This window comes from Pungitius pungitius, chromosome 5 (genome assembly GCF_949316345.1).
Source record: "Pungitius pungitius chromosome 5, fPunPun2.1, whole genome shotgun sequence".
In the NCBI taxonomy this organism is placed as follows: domain Eukaryota; kingdom Metazoa; phylum Chordata; class Actinopteri; order Perciformes; family Gasterosteidae; genus Pungitius; species Pungitius pungitius.
The window spans coordinates 21,359,510-21,375,771 of NC_084904.1; the positions used below are offsets into that span (position 1 = coordinate 21,359,510).

Genomic DNA, 16,262 nt, shown 5'->3' on the forward strand with positions numbered 1-16,262 from the left:
CAGTGTTTAGAATTGTTTCTCACACAGGTGAGATCATCACACGGAGAAGAACACAAAGGCTGAAAGTACTTTTCCAGTTTATGAGAGAGGGAACGCAGAGTGTCATCTTCTGCTGATCATACAGACATAGAGCAGCAATTATAACCACTAATGATTAACCAATGAAGGATGTCGGTGAACTTGAAGTCAGATTGTGACAGTGTTGAAAGGAGACATGACGACGTTACACTGTGAGAAATCTGAGGGAAAATGTGGTGTCCACAGAGAGGAAGATCAGAGCAGAGTTCAACAAGCGCTGCAATGGACACGCACCAGTAGGTGTAAAAACCAGTAGAGGTGTAACACCTGTCGAGGGGTCCACAAAGTTGTGGAGCAAAATACGGGACAAATATGTCCGTGAAAAAAATATGACGAAAAGCAGCAGTGGTGATGCACGGGGCAAAAAAGGCTTTGAATAATAAATAAACAAACCAACGACATCCACACACAAAGACGTCACTCTCTAGGTCGTTTTGGACAAAAAAAACGTTACTCCGCCTGTTGTTCCGGCGGTGAATTGCTTTGCAACACGCACAAGTCTTTCATAACCTTGTTTTGAAACGAGTCCGTCGACACAAGACGCAGAAGAATGCGGCAGCCTTTATAAGATGATTTGCTTCCTTGTTGCTGAACGGAGCCAGAGACGCATCACAGGGTGAGAAATCTCTACTAAACACAAGAGCCATCCAGATCTGTTATTCAGGGGGACTCAGATTTGATAATTCAGAGCAAATGGCTGAAAAAATTGCTATTGTTGAAAATGACCTGAGCTGCCATGTTTGTTCAGAGACCTTCAGAGATCCCGTGTCTCTGAGCTGCAACCACAGCTTCTGTTCAAGCTGCCTGCAGCGATTCTGGGAACAAGCTGGAAACAAGAACTGTCCCATTTGTAAAACTAAGTCCTCTAAAGATAATACTGCGGTGAATATCCAACTCAAGGAACTGGCTAACTCGATTGCTGAGAGACAGAAAACTGGATCAACTGAGACGCAACCAGAGAAGGAGAAAGAGGAGGTGGTGTGTGAAGAACATCCAGAAGTCCCTTATTGGTTCTGTGAGGACGAGCAGAAAGCTGTGTGTCCTGTCTGTGAGTCCTCTCTCCACCAGAGTCACAAGGTGGTTCCTCTAGAACAAGCAGTCAGGAACCTGAAGGACAAGCTGAGATCTGACTTGAAGTCTCTGAAGAACAAGAGGGACAAACACCAACAAGTGAAGAAAACATACAATGAAGTGATTCAATTCTCCAAGAAGCAGCTGGTGTCCACAGAGAGGAAGATCAGAGCAGAGTTCAACAAGCTCCACCAGGTCCTGAGAGAGGAAGAGGAGTCCAGACTGACAGCTCTGAGGGAGGAAGAGGAGCAGAAGGAGAAGACTATCAGCACAAATGTGAAGATGATTGAGGAGCAGATCTCCTCTCTGTCAGACAGCATCTCTGCTGTTGAAGAAGACCTGCAGAAACACAAGGTGTCGTTCCTCAGCAGTTATAAAGCCACTCAGACCAGAGCCAGAGTCCAGAGCTCACTGACAGATCCACAGCTGGTCTCAGGAGCTCTGATAGATGTGGCCAAACACCTGGGAAAACTGTCCTTTGGAGTCTGGGAGAAGATGAAGGACCAGGTCCACTTCAGTCCTTTCATTCTGGACCCGAACACTGCAAACTCCAAGCTCTATCTGTCTGATGATCTGACCAGTGTGAGACGTGGAGACACAGAGCAGCAGCTTCCTGATAATCCAGAGAGATTCACTAAGTATGTAAATGTTCTGGGTTCTGAGGGCTTCAGCTCAGGGAAACACAGCTGGGAGGTGGAGGTGGGAGACCATCCTCAGTGGAATATAGGTTTGGTTAAAGAGTCAGTTGACAGAAAGGGAGAGAAATACGCTTCACCAAAATATGGAGTCTGGTGTTTAGCTCATCGCAGTGGAAAATACACTAATGGAGCTGGTCAGACTGTCAAAGTGAAGAAGAGTCTCCAGAAGATCAGAGTCCAGCTGGACTATGACATGGGGGACGTGTCCTTCTACGACCCTGAAGACAAGACTCCCATCTGCACTCACAGAGACACTTTCACTGAGAAACTCTTCCCATATTTTTGTATTGGAAAGTCTGGTGATGCTAAAACTGCTGATATCAAGATCTGTCAAACTGATGTTTCTCTGTGATGTTCAGTGAAGGTGGTGAGGTCAAAGTGACTCATCAGCACGTATATTATAGGTTTTATGTTTTTATTCTGTAAATATTTTTAAACAATGAGCAACTAAAGCATAAATAAGCTGAACTATGTGTGTGAGGGATAATGTTCTAAATTGTGATTTTGGTGTAAATATCCTTAAAGCACAGATGAGTAGATTTACTGTGATTATTTTATTTCATTAACTACTTTTCATCTAAAGAGTTTGCATTAAAAGGCTTTAGTTTTAAATCACGTCATAAAGCCTCATCTTCAAGTCCTTTAAAACCTTACTGATGTGAAGGTTTCATCTGTAAAATGTACTCAAGAAAGATCCTCATTATTGGCAGCATTTTACTGTTATAGACTATAACAGTATAATGCAGTATACTGTTCATATTGTCATCATATATTTGTAGTGCTGCTGTCTTGTGAGAAACACATATATCTCTAAAAAAAGATGACAGAATATTGACCATGAAAGATCGTTAAAGTTGAAAGAATTAAACATTTTTTTTACAGAATTGGGAAATAGATTAGATTGTAAAAGTTAAAGGCATATAACATATTGAAAACAAATTGTGGCTAAAAAAAGAACTGGAAAACAAAGGTTTCTACTTTTGAACATGAGGTAACATCCAATATTGAAGTATTTTGACCTAAGGGATAAAGAGTCGTCTGGAATAAATGCTCTGACATGAAAGCACCAAAAGGTGTGTCGAGAGTAAAAGGCTTATGTGAAAGGAACGGCTTCGTCTTTGTACCAGGAAACAACTTAAAGACTGTGTTTATGAGTGAACACTGACTGTGACTCAACATGTCGGCACAGGGAAATAAAACAGGTTTTTGCACCTGAACGCCTGAAATTATTTTCCCATATGAACAGGTCTGGTGAGTGTATTTAAAAACATCTGAAAGAAAGTATCGACAAATGTGTTTCCTTCACCAGGTTAAAAAGTTAATGACTAGAAAAAGACAAAAAAAGGGGAAATAAGAAAGAATAAGAATTGAATAAACAGTTGAAAATGTTAGAAAGTCGAAACTGTGGATGGATGAATCTTAAAATATAAAAATAAATAAAGAAGATTAAAAGGGTGAAAAATGATGATGAAGTGTAAACAATGAGGAAGGAGCAGATAAAGTCATGATGGACCGACACACCAAGACAGTGGATTCAGTGGTACAATCATGACACACTCAGGGTTTAGACACATTCTGAACAACGGATATCTACGACATTTCCATTACTTTTAACCAAATTGAAAACACACCTGTGCCTGAACCGATACGTTTTTTTTAAAGCACAAAAGGATTGACGACATTAAAGAACTTTTTTTTAAACTTCAAACTATAACAATATATAAACTGTTAACAGTTTACAGTATACCTACAGTGTCTCTGTTGGAGCCAGAGGTGTATATATTGTTTATTTGGAATTCTATTTCATGTATTTAGTTAATGCTTAGCTGCGTAAAGGAAAAGAAGAACAAAGTATCCTTTACTGATCCCCATGGGGAAATTGTCCTCTGCATCTAACCCATCCCACAGTGGGAACAGTGGGCTGCCAGTTAAGGCGCCCGGGGTGCAGGTAGGGGTTAGGTGTCTTGCTCGGGGACACTTCGACATGGGGACATGGAGAAGGCGGAATTTGAACCACCAAACCTAAAGTTCCCGGCACACCCTCTCTACTCCATGAACCACTGTCACCCGTGTAAAAAAAAAAGATTGAAATGATCTCCTGTCATTCACGTAAAGAAATGAAGTTACTGTGTCTGCAGCTTAATCAGGAAACGTTTATTACCATTATATGTTTAACATACATCGAATTTGGGTAGAGACTACAGACTGGCACTAGGGGCATTGAACTAATTGAACTCACCAATAGACCACTCCCAGGGGGCGTGGCCACCAACTTTCACACCTTTACTGATCTGTATAAATACTTGTAGGCAGTATTGTTCTAGAGTTCGCCGGTGGAGACAACAGACTGGCACTAGGGACGGTCAAAGCATTCCCTGTGGCCTGTTTGTGGTTTCTGGAGACCAGCAGCTCCTCAGCTGGGATGTTCTTTTTAGCACAACACCTTTTCCTTTATTAAATACTTTCGATTTTAACTGTTCTAATGTGTTCCATGTGGATTCCTCCCGTTTCCTGGGCTCCATCATCACCCAGGAACTCAAGTGGGAGCTAAACATCTGCTCCATCACCATGAAGGCTCAGCAGAGGATGTTCTTCCTTAGGCAGCTGAAGAAATTCAACCTGCCAAAGACGATGATGGTGCACTTCTACACGGCCATCATGGAGTCCATCCTCTGCTCCTCCATCACCGTGTGGTACGCCGCAGCCACAGCCAAGGACAAGGACAGGCTGCAGCGTGTCATCCGGGGTGATCGGCTGCAATCTGCCGTACCTCCAGGACTTGTTTGCTTCCAGGACCATAAAGCGAGCTAAAAGATTGTAGCCGACCCCTCCCACCCCCGGACAAAACCTGTTTGTGCCCCTTCCATCCAGCAGGAGGCTGAGGTCCATCAGGAACAAGCCCTCTCGCCACACTAACAGTTTCTTCCCATTGGCAGTCAGGCTCATCAACAGTGGCCTATCTCCGACTGACTGACATCCCTTTTCCCACTGGTCACTCCCTTCACACTACAGTCACAACACATTATGTGCTTGCCAGTACACTTTATTTTTAATTTTTAATTTAGTTCTTATCTTTAATTTGAAATGTTTATACTATATCCCCTTAACCCGTATCCATATATTTTATAGTGTAAAATTAAACTGTAAATTCTGATGTTATTTCTGTTGTTGTCCATTGTCTCATTTTCTTACTGTCCGATGTTATGCAACAACCACCATGTCAAATTCCTATATGTCTAACATATTTTGGCAATGAATGTTCCTGATTCCTTAGAATGTACTGTGGCCGTATGCAAACAAATTATTGACAGACTGTCTGTCCTTACAGGTGAAATAATTGCAATAATCTTGGGATTGCAATAGTTAGAAGAGGTCAGACCTGAGACAATGGTCCTCTGTATGTGTGGGTAACCGTATTTATTAATGGGAATATCGCTGATAGTGTATACAGACTTCACAGACTGGGAGTAAATCTACAATTTTGAAGGGTCCCTGCTCGTGTAGGTGTAGAGGGCAATGACAGAGCAGATATGATTGCAAAGAAAGCACTAAAACTAAAAGAAGAGAAGACATTGATTATTCCTTTTGGAAACGGAAGCTAAATCTGTAAAAAGAGCAGCAGCACGCAATGTACGGCAGAAGAAGTGGGGTGATGACAAAAAAGGAAGACAATATCATAACATTCAGAAATCCATAAATGTAAAGACATACGAAGGGAAGTACAAAACAGAGGAGGTCATAATACGAAGGTAGAGATTCGGACAGGACTTAACTGAACCCTGAATTTAATGGCAAAAAAGGACTCAGATAAGTGCACTATGTGTAGTGCTAAAGAAGATGTGGAGGATTTTATCCTAAAGTGTTGAAGATACAATTCAGAGAGGTTCATCTCGAAACAAACAGTAGGTCAGTTGGGACAGATGTGGAGTTTGGCAGCGGATGAAGAATGACGCCAGTGATTCAGGGCACTGTTGAGATATCTTAATGAAACAGGCTTAGGCTGTAGGGTTTATTTGTTAGTAGGTGTAGGTTTTGTTTTTATGTTATTGTATTGTATTTATACTATTCATTAGTTAAATCAGTGATGACATGATAACCCTAAAACCCTAAAACACACTCCGGTACAGTAGGTGGCGATGTGCACCTACTAAAGTTGGTGCGCCTTGCCAATCAAATTTAAAGAAGAAGAAGAGCGACTTTCCTTGCTGAGGAGTTGGCAACACTGCTTCGAAGTTCCTGAAAGAAGCTGAGGGACACCATCACAGGGTGAAGTATCTCTACTAAGCACAAGATCAGATGAATTGTCATGTTCAATTCAAAGAGATTCAGATTTGAAAATTCAGAGCAAATGGCAGAACAAAATGCTCTTTTTGAAAGTTACCTGAGCTGCCATGTTTGTTGATTTGTTAATCAGAGGGACTCCGATTTGATAATTAAAGGAAATGGCTGAAAAAATCACTCTTTTTAAAAGTTACCTGAGTTGCCATGTTTGTTCAGAGACCTTCAGAGATCCCGTGTCTCTGAGCTGCAGCCACAGCTTCTGTTCAAGCTGCCTGCAGCGATTCTGGGAACAAGCTGGAAACAAGAACTGTCCCATTTGTAAAACTAAGTCCTCAACGGATGAACCAGCAGTGAACTTAACGCTGAAGGGACTCGCTGACTCCTTTGCTGAGAGACAGAAAACTGGATCAACTGAGACGGAACCAGAAAAGGAGAAAGAGGAGGTGGTGTGTGAAGAACATCCAGAAGTCCCTTATTGGTTCTGTGAGGACGAGCAGAAAGCTGTGTGTCCTGTCTGTGAGTTCTCTCTCCACCAGAGTCACAAGGTGGTTCCTCTAGAACAAGCAGTCAGGAACCTGAAGGACCAGCTGAGATCTGACTTGAAGTCTCTGCAGGACAAGAGGGACAAACACCAACAAGTGGAGAAAACATACAATGACATGATTCAACTCTCCAAGAAGCAGCTGGTGTCCACAGAGAGGAAGATCAGAGCAGAGTTCAACAAGCTCCACCAGTTCCTGAGAGAGGAAGAGGAGTCCAGACTGGCAGCTCTGAGGGAGGAAGAGGAGCAGAAGTGGAGGACTATCAGCAGAGAGATGAAGATGATTGAGGAGCAGATCTCCTCTCTGTCAGACAGCATCTCTGCTGTTGAAGAAGACCTGCAGAAACACAAGGTGTCGTTCCTCAGCAGTTATAAAGCCACTCAGACCAGAGCCAGAGTCCAGAGCTCACTGACAGATCCACAGCTGCTCTCAGGAGCTCTGATAGATGTGGCCAAACACCTGGGCAACCTGTCCTTCAGAGTCTGGGAGAAGATGAAGGACCAGGTCCAGTTCAGTTCTGTCATTCTGGACCCAAACACTGCAAACTTCATTCTCTATCTGTCTGATGATCTGACCAGTGTGAGATATGGAGACACAAAGCAGCAGCTTCCTGATAATCCAGAGAGATTCACTACGTATGCAGATGTTCTGGGCTCTGAGGGCTTCAGCTCAGGGAAACACAGCTGGGAGGTGGAGGTAGGAGACCATCCTCTATGGTTTGTAGGTTTGGTTAAAGAGTCAGTTAACAGAAAGGGAGAGATAGGTGCTTCACCGGATGATGGGTTCTGGTGTTTAGCTCTTCACAGTGAGAAATACACTAATGGTGTTGGTCGGCCTCTCAGAGTGAAGAAGAGTCTCCAGAGGATCAGAGTCCAGCTGGACTATGACGGGGGGAAGGTGTCCTTCTACGACCTTGAAGACATGACTCACATCTACACTTACAGAGACACTTTCACTGAGAAACTCTTCCCATATTTCAATATTGGAGAATCTGGTGACGCTAGAACTGCTGATATCAAGATCTAAAGAAACAATTCATTGGGAAGTTTATTTTGAAAAAATGTGTTGATGTATTCTGTCAATATTGTCAATTTAAAGAATGAGAAACTAAAGTAATGTGAGGGAAAGTGTACTAAATAGTGTTTTTGGTTTAAATATCATCTAAGTAAAGAAGAGTAAATTTACTGTCGACATGTTATTTTGAAATTTTGAAAAAGTATAAATACAATGTTAAGTTTGCCTTAAAAAGCTTTCGTTTTAAGTTACATCGCCATAAAGCCTCATCTTACCTAATTTATCTTCATCATGAAACAAGTTATTTGTTGTATTTATAATAAACGGTTCAGTTTCTTGAATAAATTATTTGGTTCCTTAAAGTATTGTATTTGCAGATTAAAGTGTTCAAATGATGCAGAGTCATGTTTTTTTATATCATTCTTATGTTAAACATATACAATTAATGTAGAAGGATGATTTAATTCTTTTTATTTCAACAAGGTCGAGACAAAGTTCACATTTTGGTTGCAGACTGTCTTCATCACAATCTGACCTCTGTTCAGGGTCTGGTAGAAAATGTCTGTATTTCTGATCCTTCAGAACATTTCTATCCATCTCTCAGGGTTCAATCTAGGAGACAATCACAAGAGAATCCACCTCTGGATCAGATGCTTAGTTTATAAATTGTTTGTCTATTATCTCTGAAATCAAATAAACAAATCAATCGCCTGCTTTTTTTTAACTGCAGCTTGATGTTTAGCTTTAAAGATTCTAAATAAAATACTTTATTCTCATCTACACCTTTCTGTTCTATTCCTATTATACCAATACCAATATTACAACTGATATTACTACCACTAACACTACTACTAGTGTTTCTACTGCAAATAATACTAAAATTACTCCTACCACTACTACTTCTTAGTAATTTTAAAATATTTTTCTAAACATATTTTCAGCAGTAAATGCCTTTTTGAGTCTGCAGATTTGTCCTTTATTTTCAATTATCACAAGTTCAAGTCAATAACTTTCTCAAAATGCTTTCATCTGAAATCTTTCAAATCAATAAATAATTTTAGTTTTATCTGTATAAGCACGTGTGAACAGCATACAATTCTAATAAAAAGTGACATTGACTTTAAGATGTGTTTTAGTGCTGAAACCAAAAGCTGATTCTACAATAATCTCTTAAGGATTTTAGTCAATCGATATCAGATAATTGTTGAAAAATCAGCGAATCCTCAAATTTGAGCAAATTTGCCGGATGAATTATTTAAAAGTGTATTGATTAGTGATATTGTCAACAATACGTTGATTTAATTGCATGAGATCTACCTGCTCAGTAAATATTGTGGTCTAAAACATGAATCCTAACCCTAAAAATACAAAGCTGTGCTGCAGTTTGATGAGTTTACACAGAAACTGACTCACTTTTCTATTTAAATGATCATTTTATTGATGACACCGTAACACATTTTGTTGAAGTCATAGAAACACGTAAGAGAACAGAGCACTAATCCAAAGAATCAGAGAACTAGAGGATCAATATTATTATACAGAAGAAACCCAGAGGGACACAAAGGGACAAAGGTGAAGTAGAAAGAGGCGACTGCAGAGAAATGATGGAATAAAGTCAGAAACAGAGGGAACGGGACAAAGAGTGAAAGAGCAGAGAAGTCAACTCAGTGTTGTCAGTGCAACTTAGTCCCTGTGTGGAGGGAGAAGATGGAGGAGCTTCAGAGGAACACAGTGGCTCCAGTGGATCTCAGTCCTGCTTCATGTGACTAAAGATGTGAGGGGAAGCAGCAGAGCTCTCACTGACCTCCAGAGACCAGAGAAGGAGCCTCACTCTACTTCCTTCTACTGGCTCTTCTTCTACGCTGATGACCTGCTGCAGGTTGGACACTAAAGTCAACTGGTTGTGCGTCTGCATCAGAAGCCTCACTGGGCCGTCTGTGTGTGTCTGTGCCTCACGTTGTGTGACTGCGCCCCCTGCTGGAGCTCCTTCTCTCTCTGCTGCCTCTCATCGGTCACTTGGACCCGACTGCTCTTCCTCAAAGCGACCTGCAGGCTCAGTGAAGCTCCACTCAGTCTTGGTGCTGATGGTCAACGATGCTCCACGTGTTCTCTGAGCTACGTGAGGGCCACGTTCTGCACCGACAACACGGGGCCCCACAGGAGAGCATCTTCATCATCAACATCATCATCATCACTGTCAACATCCTCCTAGTGCCACATCATCATCATCATCCTCCTGATCATCATCTCCTCTGTATCATCTGGAGATAAAAGTGTTCATACGCTGAGAGAATAGACAGAAAGGTTGAGTATAACAGCATTCAGTAGAACATGAGGAACTTAAAATAAAGTGTCCAGTGACTGTCATACAAAGTAAATGCAGCTATTTATCAGCTAGTTATCTGCAGGTGTGTGATACTGTGTCCTCCCTCATTTCAAACAACATTAGAATGTAATGAGACCCAAGCCGTCATAGTGGACGTGGTCATCTTGCAGCACGGTGAGAACCCTTTTCCTCTCACGCTATTCAAGGTATTTATTAATATTAGTTCCCTTATCGTGTTTTACTCGGACTCGCGGTCTTTCCCTTTAACTTCCCGTAAGGAGAAACACTTCTCGCGAGATCTCCGAGTGGAAATCCTCAGACGTGAATGAAACCCAGGTGTCCGGTGTCGCTGCACCTGTCCCCTCATCACCGGCGGACTGCGAGTAAAGAGGGAAGCGGGACGCTGAGAGAACCTGACACGCGGGTCATCGGTCCGCTTAAAAGTCCGTCTACAGCTTGTTTTATGAGGGATTTACAACCGTCACTCATCACGACTCCCACGCAGCAGATATTCATTATATGGATGATCATATGATCAAAAAGTCTTTGGTCTTGCTCATAAGGTTAAAACACTTGTGTCCCCTCTTTCCTATCCTAAACCCTTCATAGTTCTTCATCCTTAAAAGGTCATATAACGTCATATCCTCTCCACACTTAAAATACAATACTGGATTATGAGATTTAAAGTGATAAATGTTCCACTCAGCCGAAACGAGATCGCTCACTATGAAAATGCAAATTAAGTTTGCATGATTTCTATCATTTACTGGTAATATACAGAATAATTAAAATGAGCAAGTCCCAGACCAATCAGCAGGCAGTATTATAGTATATATTATATACACCACCACCAGGGGGCAGTTATGATGACATGATTGACTAAAGGTTTCAGAGGAATTAAAACACAGATCAGTTCCTTCACCACTTGATTCTTCTGATTTCCTCATACTGCTTCCTTAAGCGATGCACTTGAGCTCATTACATTTATAACTGCAGTCATCTTTCATACAGAGAGACGTGTGAGATGAGGCTGATCCAGTAGTCAAGCTTTAGTGTTTCTTTGTAATAATCTTGAACCAGAACAACAGTGGAGGCATCAGGTGTCTGTTGAGGTGTTTAAATACAACTTCAAGGATTTAATAAAATGTGTGACTTTCATAAGTATCTAATTATATATTGTAGATGTAGATGATGCAGGAGGAGAGATTCCTGCAAACAACTTCCAAAGCCCTCAATGCAGCAGATTCCCAGAGAGGCCCGAGGCAAAATTTAGGAGCAACAAGCGTCATTTTGTATACTCATCACTGAATCAAATACAGGGATTGTGTGGTCATTTTTGGAAGATTTCCATGAAAGATTGTTAAAGTTGAAAGAATTAAATAATAAATGCTCTGACTTTGCACCAATCGTGTGTCTAAAACAGGGGTCCCCAAACTTGTTCCTGTGAGGGCCACATAACTTTTCTCTTCTCTGGAGGGGGCCGGAGTCAGAAAAAGTGTGACGATTGCAGTGGGTGCCTAAATGTAAACATTTATTGTTTTCTAGAAAGCCACATATAACCAAATTTTAATAATCCGGGACCTTCACAGAAAAAAAAGTCAGGAAATAAATAACACTATTTGTCTAATAAATAATAACGGCCACCGCCTCTTGACAGATGAGAGCATTGAACAAAATAATAATCATTTGACCTCTGCAGGTTAAATACCCTGCATTCTGAATCAACCTTTCTCCATTATTACGTTCTATTTCACAGGGGCTAGTCTAGCATTTGGGTGGCCAGACTGAAAAAAAATCCTAATGCCCCTCTGGTATTGTTCAGGGGGCCGGGCCAAATGTGGAGGCCATTTCCGGCCCGCAGGCCTTAGTTTGGGGACCACTGGTCTAAAGGTTCATGTCAAATAAACGGCTTTGTCTTTGTGCCAAGAAACCAACTGAAGACTCTCAGTATCGACTGTGTTAAAAAGTGAACTCTGACTGAGACTCAACATGTGGGGACAGGAAAATAAAACAGGTTTCTGCACCTGAACGCCCAAAAGGAATTTACCTGAAGAATAGGGTTTGGTGAGATGAGTTAAAAACATCTGAATGAAAGTATCGACGACCGTGTTTCCTTCACCAGGTTGGAAAAATAATAAGAAAGAACAAACCAAACGTTTTGTGAAATCTCTTCATAAAAAAAGTGATAAAATGAAGTATTTAATCAATGAGAATTCCAATGCATAAATGTTTCCACTATTCATTTAGGCCTCAATAAGGTCTCTGTTTCTTTCACAGGGCAGGTTAGACCTCATGTGCTTCTTCTGTGTTTGTGGTTTTCATTCACATCAGAGGTGTCTTTTGTAGATGTAAAGGTTTTGTGTAATGTTTATTTTCTGGATCCCCATCAGCTGACTCTTTAGAAAATGACGAAATATACACAGTTAGAAATAAATAATCAGAAAAATAATAATAAGCATTAGTTACGTTTCCACCTCAGTTGGAGCTCGTTGGAGGTGGGGATGACCTCGTTTGAACTTTTGTATGTGATCCTACAGGCGGCTTTCAGGACTTCAGGACTAGTTTTTCTGTTTGATTAAATTGTGATTGTTGAAAAGAACTATTGACACTGCTTTAGAGCAGTGATCAGTGGTGTTAGTGAAAAAGTGCTCAATACATTTGGATGGCCGTAGCCCATTCTGATTTGTACTGGTTGGTGTTAGGTGAGCTGCTTCTTTACTGGACAGGTAGATATTAATGTTTAAATCACACACAAAAAACATCATGGTTTTCATCACCAGATTTGTCCAACACTTCACACATTGAGTCTGAGCAGGACGTATCCGAGAGAAGGTTTAGTTTGTGGCAGGTGAACTTGTCACCACGGCTCCTCAATGTCACACATCATTAAATCACCTGGTGATTGACAGGAATGTTGTTGTCGACATAAGAAGCCACGCCTCCATCACACCTATTCTGGTCCTTCCTGAACAGTGTGGATCCTTCCACAGCTTGAGTTTTCCAATGAGTTGTTTGTGGATGTTGTTCAGATGGATCATACAACTTAATTTATTGATTCTATTTCTTAAGATACACATATTTAAATGAGCTACTAGCAGATGGCCAGAGTTGTGCTTGAGTAATTTAGCAGGACATTTTGCATAAATATAAGAATGTCTTCACAGTGATCTCTGTCTCTGAAGAGCACCTTGTCATTTAATCAGAAAGGGGATTTAAAGTTTAAGCATTATGGAACAGCATTGATGTTGAATGAGGACAAATCCAGAACTATATGTTCACTTTAAAAACAGATCATTTTTACTACATGAAGTGTAGTTCCTCACAAACCTGGTGTTTCCATAAATATAAAATACTTATCAGCCGTTGAATGAAAGGAGGAAAGATTTTGCAGGTGGGCAGAAATGATATCAGTTTATATCAGATTTAAGTTTTTTTTATTTAACTCTCTGGATAAATACTCTCTGACGACCTGTTGCTCCCTGACTGAGTCACATCTTTTTTCCACTAAGAGAAAAAGACGTTTTCCATTTTTAGACCAAACATTTAATTCATAAAAAATGTATTAGTTAAAGCTATTAATTTTCAATACTTTAACTGTTATTTGAGGATGTAACCTTTCACACACTTTGCTTTCAAAACGCATGATTTTAAGTGGTGATTAGTTCCTGTAACGTTTAAACAACTCAACCTAAGAAGTACTTTTGCATTTCAATTGCGTTTATTTGTGTTACTTTGAAATACTTTTTGTCTAACGTTACAATTCTCCCTCACTTGTTGTCATTTGAGTCACGTGTGACTAAAGGAAATGTCACCTTACACTATAAAAGGAGAGAAAGTGAAACTTAAAGCTTTTGCTTCCTCGTTGCTGAACGGAGCCAGAGACGCATCACAGGGTGAGATATCTCTACTAAACACAAGAACCATCCAGATCTGTAGTTCAGAGAGACTGAGATTTGATCATTAAAGGAAATGGCTGAAAAAATCGCTATTGTTGAAAGTTTCCTGAGCTGCCATGTTTGTTCAGAGACCTTCAGAGATCCCGTGTCTCTGAGCTGCAACCACAGCTTCTGTTCAAGCTGCCTGCAGCGATTCTGGGAACAAGCTGGAAACAAGAACTGTCCCATTTGTAAGAGAAAATCCTCTAAGGATCTTGGGGTGAATTTTCAACTGAAGGAACTGGCTGACTCATTTGCTGAGAGACAGAAAACTGGATCAACTGAGACAGAAAGAGCAAAGAGGAAGAAGGTGGAGGTGGTGTGTTGTGAACATGAAGAAGAGACTAAACTGTTCTGTGAGGACGAGCAGAAAGCTGTGTGTCCTGTCTGTGAGTCCTCTCTCCACCAGAGTCACAAGGTGGTTCCTCTAGAACAAGCAGTCAGGAACCTGAAGGACCAGCTGAGATCTGACTTGGAGTCTCTGCAGGACAAGAAGAACAAACACCAACAAGTGAAGAAAACATACAATGAAGTGATTCAACTCTCCAAGAAGCAGCTGGTGTCCACAGAGAGGAAGATCAGAGCAGAGTTCAACAAGCTCCACCAGTTCCTGAGAGAGGAAGAGGAGTCCAGACTGGCAGCTCTGAGGGAGGAAGAGGAGCAGAAGGGGAAGACCATCAGCAGAGAGATGAAGATGATTGAGGAGCAGATCTCCTCTCTGTCAGACAGTATCTCTGCTGTTGAAGAAGACCTGCAGAAACACAAGGTGTCGTTCCTCAGCAGTTATAAAGCCACTCAGACCAGAGCCAGAGTCCAGAGCTCACTGACAGATCCACAGCTGCTCTCAGGAGCTCTGATAGATGTGGCCAAACACCTGGGCAACCTGTCCTTCAGAGTCTGGGAGAAGATGAAGGACCAGGTCCACTTCAGTCCTGTCATTCTGGACCCAAACACTGCAAACTACAGTCTCTATCTGTCTGATGATCTGACCAGTGTGAGACATGGAGACACAAACCAGCAGCTTCCTGATAATCCAGAGAGATTCACTAAGTATGCAAATGTTCTGGGTTCTGAGGGCTTCAGCTCAGGGAAACACAGCTGGGAGGTGGAGGTGGGAGACCATCCTGACTGGCTGTTAGGTTTGGTTAAAGAGTCAGTTGACAGAAAGGGACAGATAGGTGCTTCACCAAAACATGGAGTCTGGTGTTTAGCTCATAGCAGTGGTAAATACACTAATGGAGCTGGTCAGACTGTCAAAGTGAAGAAGAGTCTCCAGAGGATCAGAGTCCAGCTGGACTATGACAGGGGGGAGGTGTCCTTCTACGACCCTGAAGACATGACTCACATCTACACTCACAGAGACACTTTCACTGAGAAACTCTTCCCATGGTTTGCTATTGGAGACTCTGGTGATGCTAAAACTACTGAAATCAAAATCTGTCAAACTGATGTTTCTCTGTGATGTTCAGTGAAGGTGGTGAGGTCAAAGTGACTCATCAGCATGTTGATTATAGTTTGTTGTTGTATTCTGTACAATTTTTAAACTTAAAGAATGAGAAACTAAAGTATAAATAAGCAGGACTATGTGTGAGGGATAATGTTCTAAATAGTGTTTTTGGTGTAAATATCCTTTAAGTACAGACGAGTAGATTTACTGTGATCATTTTATTTAGAAATGTATAACTTTTTTTTTTCTAAGAGCAACAACGTTAAGTTTGCATTAAAATGCTTTAGTTTTAAATCACGTCATAAAGCTTCATCTTACTTTATTTATCTTTTACATTAATCAACTTCTTCATTGCGTTTTATAGTAAACTTTTCAGTTTCATGAATAAATGGTTTGGTTTTATTTGCAGTTTTTTATTGCTGATGATGCAGAATAATGTTGAATTTATATCTTTCCAAACAAATCTTTAACATATACAATTCATGCAGAGGGATGATTTCATTCTTTTTATTCCAACAAGGTGGAGACAAAGTTCACATTTTGGTTGCAGACTGTCTTCATCACAATCTGACCTCTGTTCAGGGTCTGGTAGAAAATGTCTGTATTTCTGATCCTTCAGAACATTTCTATCCATCTCTCAGGGTTCAATCTAGGAGACAATCACAAGAGAATCCACCTCTGGATCAGATGCTTAGTTTATAAATTGTTAATCTATTATCTCTGAAATCAAATAAACAAATCAATCGCCTGCTTTTTGTTTAACTGCATCTTGATGTTGAGCTTTTAGAGTTCTAAATAAAATACTTTATTCTCATCTACACCTTTCTGTTCTATTCCTATTATTCCAATACCAACATTACAGCTGATATT

At 40.8% G+C, this 16,262-nt stretch overlaps 3 protein-coding genes across 3 annotated transcripts; all 3 read left to right on the plus strand.

The window, feature by feature from the left end:
* Positions 1 to 617: 617 nt before the first annotated feature.
* LOC119224869 (zinc-binding protein A33-like) lies at positions 618 to 3,502 on the plus strand. Its single transcript, XM_037482318.2, has one exon. It carries the CDS (start codon positions 772 to 774, stop codon positions 2,197 to 2,199), a length of 1,428 nt encoding a protein of 475 aa, XP_037338215.2. The 5' UTR covers positions 618 to 771; the 3' UTR covers positions 2,200 to 3,502.
* A 2,787-nt stretch (positions 3,503 to 6,289) lies between these two features.
* On the plus strand, positions 6,290 to 8,017 carry LOC119224874 (zinc-binding protein A33-like). The gene has a single exon (XM_062562573.1). It carries the CDS (start codon positions 6,290 to 6,292, stop codon positions 7,694 to 7,696), a length of 1,407 nt encoding a protein of 468 aa, XP_062418557.1. The 3' UTR covers positions 7,697 to 8,017.
* A 5,858-nt stretch (positions 8,018 to 13,875) lies between these two features.
* Positions 13,876 to 16,207, plus strand: LOC119224868 (zinc-binding protein A33-like). The gene has a single exon (XM_037482317.2). It carries the CDS (start codon positions 13,980 to 13,982, stop codon positions 15,405 to 15,407), a length of 1,428 nt encoding a protein of 475 aa, XP_037338214.2. The 5' UTR covers positions 13,876 to 13,979; the 3' UTR covers positions 15,408 to 16,207.
* The last annotated feature ends 55 nt before the right edge of the window (positions 16,208 to 16,262 follow it).